This window comes from Diachasmimorpha longicaudata, chromosome 6 (genome assembly GCF_034640455.1).
Source record: "Diachasmimorpha longicaudata isolate KC_UGA_2023 chromosome 6, iyDiaLong2, whole genome shotgun sequence".
Classification (NCBI taxonomy): domain Eukaryota; kingdom Metazoa; phylum Arthropoda; class Insecta; order Hymenoptera; family Braconidae; genus Diachasmimorpha; species Diachasmimorpha longicaudata.
In genome coordinates this window covers 5,964,713-5,979,074 of record NC_087230.1, presented here as the reverse complement: position 1 = coordinate 5,979,074, position 14,362 = coordinate 5,964,713, and the positions used below count along the sequence as shown (strand labels likewise).

Here is a 14,362-nt window from a genome sequence, read left to right as displayed (position 1 = left end):
GACGTTGGGTGCTTCCCTCAGCCAACGTTGCTGTATTATTGTGAATTTATCGAAAAATCTCCCTCACTTCTTCCTCCTTTCTTTCTTCCCTCTTCTTCCAATGTGAGGCGATGATAGTGTGTACCCTAATAAATTCAAGGGGATAAGGGTCACTGACATCGGCTTGTGATAATTTTTACTCTCGACATTACACGAAAATCTAATTTTCCCGCGAAACTCGAGAAATTTCTTGTCTGTTAATTTTAGTTGCTCTTTTTAGCAAATTATACGGAGAGGAATATTCAGTAACAATAACGTATCGTTTTCATAATTTCAGAGCGAACTTGAATAAAATATTTTCTGTGAATTGAAATATCTGAAAAAATGTTTGAGCACACGGAGAGGAAAATTCTCAACTCTTGTGTTATCCCAGCATTTTTTAATTAATTATTATCACTGACACCCGACAAATAAATGAAATCTCGCAAGTATTGCAAAACTCGGAAATTTTTTGAACGACATTTATTTGTTTGGGACGTAATTTAAAAAAAAAATTCTCGCTGTGTAATTCCTCTGATATTTTTCAACATTGAACAATACCATTACGAAAGTAATCTGTCAGCTTGTGCAAATACCCCACCAATTAGCAATGTCCTTCGGCAATTCTACATCCCTCCGTAGTTTGTGATAAATTATTTTGTTGATTCTTGTTATTAAATTTACAATCTTTCAACGTTGTTTGTTGTACCCTGACATCTGCTTATTACCGCGTTGATACCGCAGTCTCACTCCATTCCTCTGGGAGGCTGGGGTGAGCTGACAGACCATGCATAAATCGCAGGTGACGCGTGGATAAATCAATTTTCGGCGGTTCACCTCTTTTACTACCTTCTCAAGTTTCGCACTCAGAGTAGAAAGAATATTTTATTCTCTGGCACTTCGTTCCCTCGAGAGAGAATTTCTCGTTCACTGTGTACCTCTCGTCCCTTCGATGCACATGTGTGAGATGAAGGGAATGGTCCTAACATCCTAACGATGCCGAATTACGATTTCTCATTTCTTCGAGACCTCCGAGGTGATTTCACCGGAGGGATCATACGTCTTTTGGAATGAAGCCAGCAGGGGGTACATTCGGGGAAAAAATCCTGTAAATTGTCTGGGTTTACGAAGGAAAAAATTCGGTAAAAATTGCTGAACAATATTTTTCTCTTCTGTGTTAGTTGTTTATTTTTAATGATGATGTTTAATTTTTTTGATGGACATCTGACAGTACCTTATTTGTCTCATATTCTGATGGAAAGTGGGAGAAAGTCTCCAAATGGGCATGGATTAAAATACTCGTTACGTTGTCGGATCGCTCTCCCAGCACTCCAGACAACCCCGCTAACTGGTATTACTCCGTGGTTTCTAATCCATTAATCCATTCATTAATCACCCACGTCTTATCCCAGAATCCCATCCTTCTTCGGCCAAGTCGTACGAAGCGAAAATCCTTCATCCAGAGTTCTAGCCTATTGGACTCTATCGGATTTTGTACATGCGGGCTCTCTAGATATTCACCGCACTTAATGCTGTGATGAATTATCCAATTATAATAAAAAATAACAGCGCTGATTTTTCACGAATGAAGTATTTCAATTAAACTCACAGCACTGCATTTAATTCACTAACCCGACTAAAATTTAGAAATACCAAAACCTCGAAACAAAACTCCTCAAGTTCAGACTCGAATTTTTCCAATTTCACTCTCCAATAACTTCACCGTAATTCGTTAGTTAGATCAAACAAGTGGCTGTGATGGCGTTATCTGAATTAGAATCTCCGTTCGCATGGTAGGGCATAGGAAGCACTAGGTGCAACCTCTCTACAGCTCCAGTGCGTCATCTTGGCATCTCTTCTGCATTCGAGGCCTGCACTCAGGGCTCCTCAACGGCAGAATTGGAGCAAGACAAACTCTCTGGAGTGTCCGGAAACCTCTAGAGGGATGGTGCTCCATCCGAGTCGATGGAATTGAACCAATGAGGATCACGGTGAATACGCTTGTGTTGAGAAGCCCAACATCGACCCAGTTTTGGTAAGGACCCATGGATTTACCCCGGCTAAGCAACTTACTCTTGGCTTATAAACTCAAGTCAACCCGTTGCATCTTCTCTCTCGGCGAGCATGAAATTCATAATGCACTTGATTCGACCTCCAAACCGTAAGCGCGTTCAAGGAGATAGATTTACATCGAAAAACATGCAATCGGTAAAGCCCGTCATTTTTTGTTCAAATTTCTAAGGGTCTCCCTTAGACCATAAATGAAAAAATAGTGATAAAACAATTTTACAAAATTAAAAAAAACCACCCCTCGGATTTGTTTTCCTGAAAATGTGACATAAAAAGTCCATTAAGTTTATTTTGTTACTTCATATGGAATCGTGCAAATGGAATATTTCTTTATTTTTCCTCCACTTTTTATGATCACGTAAATCCGAAGGTTTTGCGCATACGCGGCAAACCCGACACTCGAGATTGCTTCTTTTTCACGTTGCAAGGATAACGTTCTAATTCACTTTCCATTCACGTGATCCCCATATACTTAATCCTACGAGAGGTTTTTCCATGAGCATGAATGGCCGGGGAAGCTTTGGAGGGAGTTTCACCGCCTCTCCCCCCCTGGCTCAGGGACAGCAACAAAAAAGAAAAAGAATAACGAATAAAAGGAAAAGAAAGGAGGAGTGAGGACAAGAAACGCAGTGAGTGTTAGACGATGGGGATGAGGGGGAAGGTGAGGGTATACACGCGTTGTGAATATCGAATCTTTTCCCGAATCGGATAGCGATAAACGACACGATTGAAAGTCCTCGGGTACCGCGAGGGACTCCACAGCTCGTTTCAACGCTGAGTATTCTCCGTGGATGGCTGAAATAGTGTGGGGGAGGGGGTGGGGGGATATCGATAAGCTATTCGTATTTCTATCGGGAGCCGTCGTGGCAGCCAATGATAATACCAAGTTAGGTGACACTTGCAATAGAGAAAATCGCCATTGTCGAGAACATGCCAACGCTGGGTCCTTCAAAGGATGAACAAAAGTTCCCTAGAACAACGTATCACTGGTTTTATCGTCCACTCCACGATTGTATCGTGAAAATCTTTCTTTACGTCCAGTGACACCACTGAAGACGACATTCAGAAAGTCGATGATGGCTGAGGATGACATTTCGGTCACAATTTCGTGTCATTTATAATTTTTTTCGTAGGGGATTTTTCAACGTTGGGTAAATGACCCTACGTTTGCAAGGGTGAGGAAAAGGGTTCGGTAAAATCCTTGTAGATGGGGTGCGGAGCATTTGTCGAGTTCGGGGTGAGTGGAGGGTTGTGCTATTCACCCTCTTCAGTAGACTGTAATTTTCCATCATTTCCTATTGCCATAGCAATCGATAAGGAAGTTCCTGTAGCGAGATATTTTTATTCGTCACTTGGTAAAATACAGGTTTAGATTTTTGTAATGAGAGCCATTTGGGAAACAATTAAAATACTATTCGGTTTTATGGCCCTTCGGTTTTACAGAGAGCAATTACACAACACCAGGCCATCAACGTGATCGTTTTCACGTCGTTATGTCTGTGTATATTTACATACCATCAATTACCCTATCGTGGCCATGAATCCATGAATATTAGAAAGAATTTCTTCCGAAATGTTCCACTTAGAGTGAAAATATATGCATTTGACATTTGGTATAACGTGGGAGGTAAATAGTGTGTTTGCCCTCCATGTTTTGCATTATTTTGTTTATTTTTATGTTTGCCATAAAATTGAGGGAAAAATCGTTTCGATGAAACTGAGAAGTAAGATATTCACGAAATTTAGGGATTGCCAACAAATGTTGCTGCATATAAATCTGATTGAATATGAGAAAAACAAACCTCGGCATTTTCTCTTATACCTTTTAAACTCGCACGTATGATTTTCCGTTGTACGTTCACCTCAACGTTTTTCCACATGCAGACTGCGTTGTATTCGGGGTGAGTTATTCTTTCGGTTCGTTGTCTCACCATTGTGCTATCTAGACGTGAAGATGCCCCTCGTACTTGTCTCTTCACATTGAATGCAGAAAGGAGCGCCCGCCAACTTATGGGATGAGACATCGCAAAATGGCGTTTACTCATCTGGAATATGAATAAGAAAATTCGAAGGAAGATTCACAACCACTGAATGCTGCTAACGAGAGAATATTTCTGCAACTCGAAATTTAAATATTACATGCAGAAAAATCAGTCACAATTGCGCTCAAAATTGTGTAAACCTACATTAGTTTACTACAATAAAAAAAAAATCATTTAATGAATTTGGCACATTTATGTGAGTCCCATTAACCATCGGAAAATTCGATATCTGTTGAAAAAAGTGATGGCTGTGATAATGTGATTTGAAGTCTTCAGGAATTTTCTTCGCTAGATAAAATGTGGAGTCGAGGCATCTTCTGTTATGAATATTAAGAAGAACGGAAAATATGAACGTCCTTCGAGCGGAAAGTTGGATCGCTTTAATTTTCCGCTAGCCCCCTTCCCCCTTCCCCAAATGCCAAGAAGCCCTGCATTAATGCGACGAAAATTTTTCACGACCAATCATTGACTCACTGCTCGTGGCATATGATCCACGAAATTCCTCGTCATTTCCTGAAAGATCAATCATTATTGAAGCAGGTACACCCCGAGCTAAACGTTGAAAAATTTAATGGACTTAATTGAATTATCGCGAAGTGAATGTGGAAGTGGATTACACTATTCAATTATTGTAGCATCGTTCATCATGGGGATTTATTGAAAGTCGGATTATAAAAGATAGATTCCACATATGAGTGAACATAATGAAATATGATCATTTTACTCGGAGAACTCGGGGCTCCATGAACGTAAGAGGTACTCGATAGTATCTCGTGTGGAGACGTAGCAGCTGTGTCTGTGGTTGAGGAGCTGAAACCGTGGAGTAATCCGATTTTCCGACTGATTCGATTTTCAATTTTCTCTTCTACTCCCCTATAACGCCAAAAGTTCAACCTCCAACTCCGTCATTTACATTTTCACGGACAGAAAAAAAAATCCGAGGATCAGGTGTATTTTATTCTCAAAACTCTTTGAATATCAATACAAATTGAAAAATCTTTTCATATTTATTTCTTATTACGTAATTTCTACATTTATATTCCAAGTGAAGCGATAATTTTTTCGCAGTCCTTAAAGTATATTTATTGTAATGGAAATTAGTATGAAGTTATCGCTGAATAAAAAAAATCTAGTCATCTCAGGAAAAACAATTTCTTATACTAATTCGATGTACTCCGGGCCCAACTATTGCTCCGAGTGTTTCAATCTCCCGATAACCTAGTTAAAGACTCTATCACCAGTGCTTATAACCATTTCCGGGCGGGGAATTGCTGAATTCCTGTTCAGTTTCAACCGACCTTTCGGCACACAGATAGAGGCAAATATTGATTACCCATTGCAAACACATTTCCAAATATTGTGATTACAACACTGTATACTCGCCAATTAATTCCTAATCAGTCCAAATAATTTTATCAAATCAGTCTTTCATAATTGAAATCAGCACTCATGATGGTCATTAAGCGGTTGTACATCTTTTTTCTTATTCTTCGTATGTCCATCCCCCCGGCGATCCTCCACTTCGTTCTCCGGGCGCGTCTTCATGCACCCAATTGTCTTCAATATTCTCTTTTTGGGGAGGATAATATACAGCATTAAAATTGGCTGGATAACTCTGAAGAACTTGAGAATCCATAGACTCGGATAAATAGCGGAGAGAGCGCCGGATAACCACGGGGCGTCCATGATGATGTACAATTTTAAATACACAAAGTACTCTTTCTTCGCATTTCTCATACTACTCTGATTTAATATTCTGTTATCTTTCTTCACTTTGAGCATCCGATAGCTCGTGTATACGAAGAGAACAGTATTCGTCAGGAGCGTGATAACGGGTAACGCAAGTGTGTAAATCAGCAATGATTTGTTCGGAGGTCCATGAAAATTTGAAAAATTCGGTCTCACCGGCGAATCCTTGGGTAGCGTCGGTGTGAACTCTGTTATCACTACTACAACAGCAGGTATAACTGATAATCCCCAGTTCAAGAGCGAGTAGACCTTAAATTTTCGCCTCTCACTTCGCGCTTTGGAATCGCTGGACGGCGCCCATCGGAATCGAGTGATAACCAGGGTCATATCGAAGCAGAGAATGAACAGCCACATGCAAGAGGCTTGAATGAAGTACACCACCACCGATCCACATATACCGTACACAAAGTCAGGTAACTGTCTGTGGCACAGCTCGAAGAATCCCAGTACTATCAGCATCAGATTGAGAATTGCGTACGATGAATTGTAGCATATCAGGGACTTATCGTATGCCCTTTTTCGAAGATCGGCGTACGTGCAGTAAACGATAACTACTAGTAGATAAGGGAGGGTGTAAATCATTGTGGCAGATGTCACCATCGATGCTCCCCAGAAACTCAACAATTTAAATGGGCTATCGCAGTGTTCATACGTCTGATTGCTCAACATTTTATCGCAGATTGAGGTGACAACTGTTCCATTCATCAGGAATCCCATGCAGGATAGCTCGGTGTCGTTGGCTTCTTGAATTTTTTTGGTGTGAATTACTGGAAGTAAATCTCGATTACTGCTCTATAGAAATAAATGTTAGGTAAGAATTAGACCTCCAGGGGACGAAACGAGGAATAAAGTCCGCTTTATCACAAAAATTAGCCTCTCAGGTCCAATTTTTCCAACAAAACTTGACCTAAAAAGTGGTTGATTTTCATTTCATTCCACGTTTCCCCCTCGAGAGATCTAACTTTCATTAAAAATTTCATTCCGTGTATTTAAGAAAAATAATTTAAACAAATTTTTCCTCGTCGAAATTCGAATCCGGTTATAAATTCAATTGAATGTTACGTTCTATATTTGTAAATTTCGAAATATAAGAAGAATAGACTTACTATCCGGACATTTTTCCAAAACCCCCTGAGAGTCATTACCCAGCATCAACGACTCCTCTCTCACATTGTCAGGAACTCGCTGGCAGTTGAAATCATCATCAAGAGCAAATCCCTCACCGCAGCACTTGAAAAATACATTTGAGCTTCCGAATTTCAAAACGAATAGAAAACTCACGAGGCTCACGAGCCATCCACTTCCTGATCGGCACATCCTCCAGAATACTTCACCAATTAAAATAAAAACCCACAAGGGGACAAGTCACTACTCCCACTGCTGAACGTCCTTTGTAAACTTGATGTGTAATTCCTCCGGAAAGGCCTACCACAACTACACTCCATCGCTGGACTCGAGTGTTTAGTCACACAACCTCTGACTATTGATACGTGACTTTCCATGAATGCGTATTATATATAGACAGGTATTTTGCATTCCCCGACTGGCGAACATGACTGAAGAGAGGGAGGAAAAATCATAATTCACGGGCTTTGTTCGCGGTGTGTGGCTAATCCTGACCATCCTCCGAGTGGATTATTTCACTGACGGTGATGTTTAATAAGGCTTAAATAAATCATTTCCAGGGAAATTGTGAATATGATCTACCAACTCAATCACTTTTATCTCGCATCGCAAAACTGTGCATAATTAGTCAAGTGTGTCAACCAAATTATCATCTAACAGTATAGCCTCGGGGAATGTCTACATTTGTATATTTGGTGACTAAATGACTTGAAATAAAGAATTCTTCATGCATACATGCATTACAAAAATACTGGAGACTGTTGCCGTAAAAATACATTGTTACGCAATGTCAAAGTGAGATACCATTGTATAGTTTAAGTGAAGTGGATAGAATTCATTTATTTTAATTTTTCCTTCGCACTTCAAGTATTACCATGATTACTATTTTTAAACCTCCAGTAAATAGATATTATTTTAATCTTTCTTGCATTTCATCAAGAAAGCAGCAACGAAAATGTCCGGAGAGCACACAAAATAATTCGAAATTTAATTCCAAACGATTGAACAGTAAAAAAAAAAGTTGGTATATGCATTTCCATGATTATGATACTCTATGTAGAGTGGGCACGCGTGACCAATGAAATGTCGTACATAACACTCCGAGGAATAAGGAAGAACGTCGTTGAAAAATGATGCACGGTCACAGTCACGGTTAGTCAACTGCAGAAGTGCTTATCGCATGGATCATCCGTCAACATGTATATGTCGGGGTCAGTCCTGGGGAGGTTTTTCATATTTATTGTTCTCCATCATCTCCTCGTACCGGCCACAACCGACAATGCTACACCTTCCCGAGAAACACCACAAAAGTGCTGTCAATATGACAGTGTCTTCGACGAACACCTCATGTGCGTAAATCGAACGATTGCAAACGATTTTAGTGGTGCCCTCGTGAAGCCGGTGGATCGTGTATTTCAGTGTCTAAATAATGAATCGCTCGTGATACATAAAGAATACAGAATAGGATATGCAATTCATGTGGCTGTTGGTGATGCTAACGACACCTGCATTGAGGATACCTTCGATGGAAAAACGATAATCGCCAAATGTGTCGATCAACGTTCGTCGATACTCGGATTGGGATCAGTGATATTTTGGGGCGCTCAGACGTACATGTCGACAAATCTCGCCCACATGATCTTGTGCATTGTCGTCGTACTTGTCTATCTGTCGGTTCCAGAACTGGGACGAGGGCTGTACAATCGTGCGGTTGTACGACACAACATTTGTCTCCTGATGCAGGGAGTTGTACTGCAACTACTGGGTTATTGTGAGCTCAAAGATTGTCGAATTAACGATCACGTGATGATCCTGCTGTGGTTAATTCTCCAATATTTTACGATTGCAACTGTCTTCTGGCTGAACGGAATATCCTTTGACATGACACTGGCAATAACTAAGTTTCGATGGATAGGCCAAAATGCGCATAAAAGTGGTGAAGTTGAGTCAAGGAAATTGCTCATGTACAGTATTTTTGCCTGGGGCGGACCATTATTACCGGCTCTTCTTGCTGCTCTTTGCGACTATATTCCTCAAGTACCCCAGCACTTTGTCTTGAAGCCCAATTACTTAAATTACAGAAATGGACCGAGTGCTGTTGTCAATCTGTATTTTTTTCTTCTACCTGCCTTCGTTCTTCTTCTGAATAATATTCTTTTTGTCTTCACGACTCACAGAATCGTTAAAATACAACGGAGTACGGAAATAGCAACGCGTAATCAGAAGAATATACTGACTAAGAAATATTTTTTGTTCTTGAGACTTTATCTACTGATGGGGGCACCGTGGTTTTTCGGTATGTTATTGGCCTGCCTCAACATTCTCATTGTGTTGAAAATATGTAGAATGATTCAACCAATTCTATGGTTAGTGATGCTAACTACACACAAGGATATACTGAAAAGAGTTAAACAAGTTGTTGCGAAATGTAAACACCGGAGGAAAGAAGATAATTCTTCTGCTCTTCCATCGACTGTGAGTTCACATGATTAATTTCAACTTTTCCATTTTTTTACAATTTTATTTATGGGAGCCTGATTTTTCATGATTTTTTCCGTGGGGACAGACGTTGATAGGCCCAACGTACCGATATGAATTAAGATTTGATTACTCATAGAGTATATTTGTATTTTTTTAATCAAATAGAAAAAATCAATAAGGACCGTGAGGTTATGTGTTATGAAGAAAAATGTCAATCATTTGTTAGCAATATCAACTGCACTCATGTACAAAAATGCGATTGTCGACTAATTTAATTTATTATTACGGTAATTAGCATTATCGTTAATTCACGTGGATGTAATTTATTGTTATCAGTAGTCCCTCTTACATTTATACTTTCCTTGTACTTTTAATTGTTTCCGATTTTATGTGAATACAATTCACAATTCATTTGTTTTCTCTGATTGTGAAGTGCATAATAATGTAAATGGTTGAAGTTTTTTTGAAAAGTTACAGTGAGTGAGAAAGAGGAAACTCGTGTTCACATGAAGTGAAAATTAACAACGAAATTTACGACTTATGTACGACTGACCACTAGAATACATCTGTTTATTCACATGTTATTTGCTATTCTCTTTGTGTCAAGTTGGGAGTTACCGTGATTTCATTCTCGTTCGCTGGAATTCCCATCGCACTCCCGTGCAAAATTACGAGAATAAACAATTCGTTGTCGCCGCACATGACATTATTTTTTACCCATTCGAGTGAAATATTTAATGTTAAAAATATTGATTGTTTGTGAATAATTTGCTCATTCAAATAGCGAAATGAGAGATGAAAGGAGGATGTTGATGAATAAATGATGCTTTTTTTTAAATTTTCCGTTCCTATTTTCCCAGTGCCTCTACATTTAATTATCCACATCTGTTAATCCCTCGCAATTGGTCAATATATGATTGATCACTCCCCTGGTCATTGGCTTGCCCGTTCAATCAATCAAAGGATAAGCGGATTAATCTGGTTACCAGTTCCACAACCACAAACAAGGATTATGGACTTTGATTTGATCGAAGAGTTTTCTAGGACTGGTACGCCATGAGTTTATTGCACGTATATTTTATTGATTGATGTTTGAGGTCATATGAGGACTGTTGCAAATTTTCTCGCAAGTTTTCGCATTAAACTTTAAAAAACAACTCTGAAGTTCTTCGTGTGGTAATAATGAGATATTCCTCATTTACATTGTCTTTATTCTTTTATAATGAGTGATAGAGTAAAATTTCCAATAACTGTTTTCAAATAGTTTAAACTGACGATGAGTTCACTCATAAAAATAGGACTATAATCACCAGTTTGAGCATTATCATGAGCAGACGGATGCGGTACGCCATTCGTACGAGGATACGTCCCAATGAATTGGACTGCATTCAGTTGAATAGTTAAATTATAGAATTTGCAGAATTTATAACTTCAGGATAAAAAAATGACTCTATTTACCACATAATGACATCAGCTTCGTTTCTGAGACTCCACACAATCCCTACGGCATTTCTTATCTCATCAAGTATTTTTTAATCGAAATTATCGTAACATTGGGTGGAAAAACTTCATGACCCTCTTGGTATTTTACAAGTCGTTAACATTAAACAGACAATCTTATTTTTCATGAAAAATTTTTCCTCGACTTGTAATAAGGTGCTGCAGTTATCTAGTTTATGTAAATCAGGCAATTCTACCCAGGAACGCCCATAGAGTGGTATAAGACGATTTAAGGTTTCCAGGTATTATATGTGCATCATAAAACAAACGTGTTTTCTTATTAGACCAGTATTAAAGTTTTCATTGCTCAACAAACATGACCCCGGAAATAACGAACAACGAGTTGTTGGAAGATATTTGATATAAAAATATAGAGCGCTATGTGGTGGTCCCGATTTGTCGAGCAAGCACTTGGTGAAGCTCACGAGAAGGATTTTAATAAACACGAGAATGTTGGCTCCACATTCCGTGGTATTTCCGTGGACAAAGTATTCAAGATTCTTGAATATTAGTGTGAATGAATATGCAAGCAAATGCAAAGCGTACTCGGTTCGGTGTGGAACTTCTCTTCACTGAAGAACGTCATTGAATGTAGAACAAAAAAGTTGGCTGTGGGTCAAACTCATCAACCTGGGAGCAAGCCCGGAAATGTCACCAGCAGTAATTTTATTAATTTTATCATAATGCTTGACTAATTGACAAATAATGAACTAATTTGAGAAAATCTTTATTTTACCATTAACTTTAAGAATGAATTTTCAATTAATTCCCTCTCACGAATGAAATAAAAATAGAAAAATTCTGATAATTAATTTTTAAAAGTAAAGACAAGATAAATTGAAATTTTTCTTTATGTCGAGCATCTTCGATTTTGTCTAAGCTTCAAATTACCACAATAAATTTTTCCATGATTACGTGGCAACTACTACAGTAGGCTTTTCAACTAATGGATGAAACTCGTTTACCCGGCGATACCTGAACCCCATCCCGTCGGTTGTGCACTCTAATTAAATTCCTTTTGCCTCCTGCGATACGACCCTTCGCGACATTTTAGGTGGAATTCCCATTTATAATGAGTGGTGGCAGAGGCAACTTTCAGCGAGGCACGCAATATAAGTACAATTTCAAGTGTTATAAATCAAAAAACACACGAGAAATTATGACTTCAATCGATATGAAGAAAAAAAAATTCACTGCTCGTATTTTCCATCCGCGGGAGACGCCTAGACTCAGCTGCACAATGTCAACTTTTTTTTTAAATCGAGCAACTGCAGACCAGTCAGACAATTACCCGATGGCAGAGTAAAGGGAGCTATTGGATCCAATACAGGTGCATCGTGGGTGGTAGATATACATACAACCGTAGCTGCGGTTTCGCATTATGATTTAATTACAATTTATGGAGCTGGTGTTTCACGCGCTCCGGTATGCCGTGTGATTCGGCATTACACTCCACCACGTGTGATCCTGTAGCCACCGGAGTCTATGTCACACCACACTTCAAATTCCTGTTTTCCCTGTCGTGCACTTTAGTAACATTGGGTTTTTGTCACCCACGTCGGAAAGCCATGAATGATACTGTGGGTTTTACACCGCTAGTATTAATTTTACGATCATAAATTACGGTTTATTATTTCATCATGTATTTTTCTGTCCACTCTTTCGGCTTTCCCAAGCAGTGCCGGCACGTTATTCTGAATTAATGCATAACCATAAATTTGAATTCAACGAGTTGCCTTTTTAAATCAAAGAGCTCAGCATTTTAAAAGAAAAAAAAGGCCGGCAGGAAGAGAAATTTCGAAGGGAAATTCCAGTGCTGGGACGGGAAATTTTATTAAATTAAATGTAAATTTTTGCAGAACTGTGAAAAGTCCCCAGAGTTTCCCAGAAATTTTACCGGAAATCGCGAGATATTTTACATCTACTGCATTAGTTTTTTTTTTTTTCGGGACGCGCCAAATATATTCGGCTCAGGATCTCGCAATGAAATTTCGGCGATCACAGTCTTGGGGATCGTAAACCAGAAGCAGCCAAAATCCAATCACCAGACGCGTCTCATACCGTAACAGGGCCATACCTCCAATGGATAAATTCTTCGCAACGTTCCGAGAGGTGATCCTGATGGGTCTCCTTTCATGGCTCAACGGGTTTGGGTCTTCTGTTTTCTGGTTATTGCCCGGCTGTGAAGACAGGCTACGGGGGTGATGATAGGGAGTTAGTAGAGGGGGGGAAAACCGAGTAGATAATGGCTGGATAGCAGCACCCGGGTCATGCTGTGTGAGAGGAGAGGAATTGACACGGCTGAGAGGGATAATGAGAGCAATCTGCTGCTCATCTCCAGGTCTGCGATGTCTCAAACTTCCTTTCACGGTATCTTCGATGGCTAGAGACTTCCAGATGTTCACGCCTCGACACCCCATACATCATCACGACAAAAGACATTGGCCAGAGTTTTTTCATCCGGTGAGACCCTAATTTTTCATTGATTATTTTTCCCACCCAAATTTCAGCCAATAGAATTGCACCATTTGTTGATATTTTGTATAGCCTACCTCGAATATCAGCGATAATTTTTTGAATATTTTGGTAAACAAACGACACTTAACCAAATAAACCTCTTTTCATGTCATGGCACAATTCTCTTGGCCGAAATTTGGATAGGAAAAATAATCCCCTGAATACCACTCGAGCTTCAAAATTATAGAATATTTCCCTCTAGGTTCCCTGCATACAAATGAAGTCGTCAAGTTTTTCAGGAAAAATCACTCGTGCTTCGCACTCGTGATTTTTTAGCCTGAAAAACTTGACTCCTTCATTTGTTTGCAACGAATCTATCGGGAAATATTCGATAATTTTGAACCACTTGTGGTATTATATGTGAATATAATTTGATTCTGATGAAATTGCTATCGGTAGGATCTTTCCCGCAATCCAAGTAGTGGAAAATGGTGATATATTTTCCTAGCGTACACTTCAACACGTAAACCTCTTCTGCAGCATTGGCTGAAATGTGTATCTGATAAAGTGGTACACAGAAATACCTTGGTATAGCGATGTGTATAGCAGGGGTTAGGGTCTAGCACGCAATTTTGCAATTTATAGTTAGAAACGTTATTCACCACCGAATGATGTCGGCCATCCATTATCTCGGCCGGTTTCTCGATTACCCACATAACGAATAGCTTCATTTTCATCTTTGCTTATGTGCAGTATAAAGCAAACGGGCGTGAAGAGTTTTGCACGTCGATCGTGTTGGGTGTTATTACAGAGAATTTCCATATCACTAAAACCTCCCTGTTAGTAGCTTTTTCTCAATTTAAATGCCATACGTAATAGAGTCGTCAATATTCTGAACTTGAATTGAATCTTGATTCAAA

The 14,362-nt window shown here is 39.3% G+C and overlaps 2 protein-coding genes across 3 annotated transcripts; one reads left to right on the top strand and one right to left on the bottom strand.

Moving 5' to 3' along the window:
• Window positions 1-4,975: 4,975 nt before the first annotated feature.
• Window positions 4,976-7,822, bottom strand: LOC135163289 (G-protein coupled receptor Mth2-like). 2 transcript variants are annotated; one of them, XM_064122593.1, is made up of 2 exons: window positions 6,986-7,822; window positions 4,976-6,646 (listed from the first exon to the last, which is right to left on the bottom strand). In XM_064122593.1, exons 1-2 carry the CDS (start codon window positions 7,194-7,196, stop codon window positions 5,571-5,573), a joined length of 1,287 nt encoding a protein of 428 aa, XP_063978663.1. In that variant the 5' UTR covers window positions 7,197-7,822; the 3' UTR covers window positions 4,976-5,570. The 2 variants fall into 2 exon arrangements, with proteins under 2 accessions (XP_063978663.1, XP_063978664.1); XM_064122594.1 differs by having other exon boundaries at window positions 4,976-6,622.
• A 184-nt stretch (window positions 7,823-8,006) lies between these two features.
• On the top strand, window positions 8,007-10,306 carry LOC135163288 (probable G-protein coupled receptor Mth-like 1). The gene has a single exon (XM_064122592.1). It carries the CDS (start codon window positions 8,202-8,204, stop codon window positions 9,495-9,497), a length of 1,296 nt encoding a protein of 431 aa, XP_063978662.1. The 5' UTR covers window positions 8,007-8,201; the 3' UTR covers window positions 9,498-10,306.
• The last annotated feature ends 4,056 nt before the right edge of the window (window positions 10,307-14,362 follow it).

Coding starts and splice junctions, on each gene's coding strand:
- LOC135163289 (XM_064122593.1), bottom strand. CDS start 7,196: ATGTGCCGATCAGGAAGTGGATGGCTCGTGAGCCTCGTGAGTTTTCTA. Junction 6,647..6,985: donor TTTGGAAAAATGTCCGGATA/GTAAGTCTATTC, acceptor ATTTACTTCCAG/TAATTCACACCAAAAAAATT.
- LOC135163288 (XM_064122592.1), top strand. CDS start 8,202: ATGTATATGTCGGGGTCAGTCCTGGGGAGGTTTTTCATATTTATTGTT.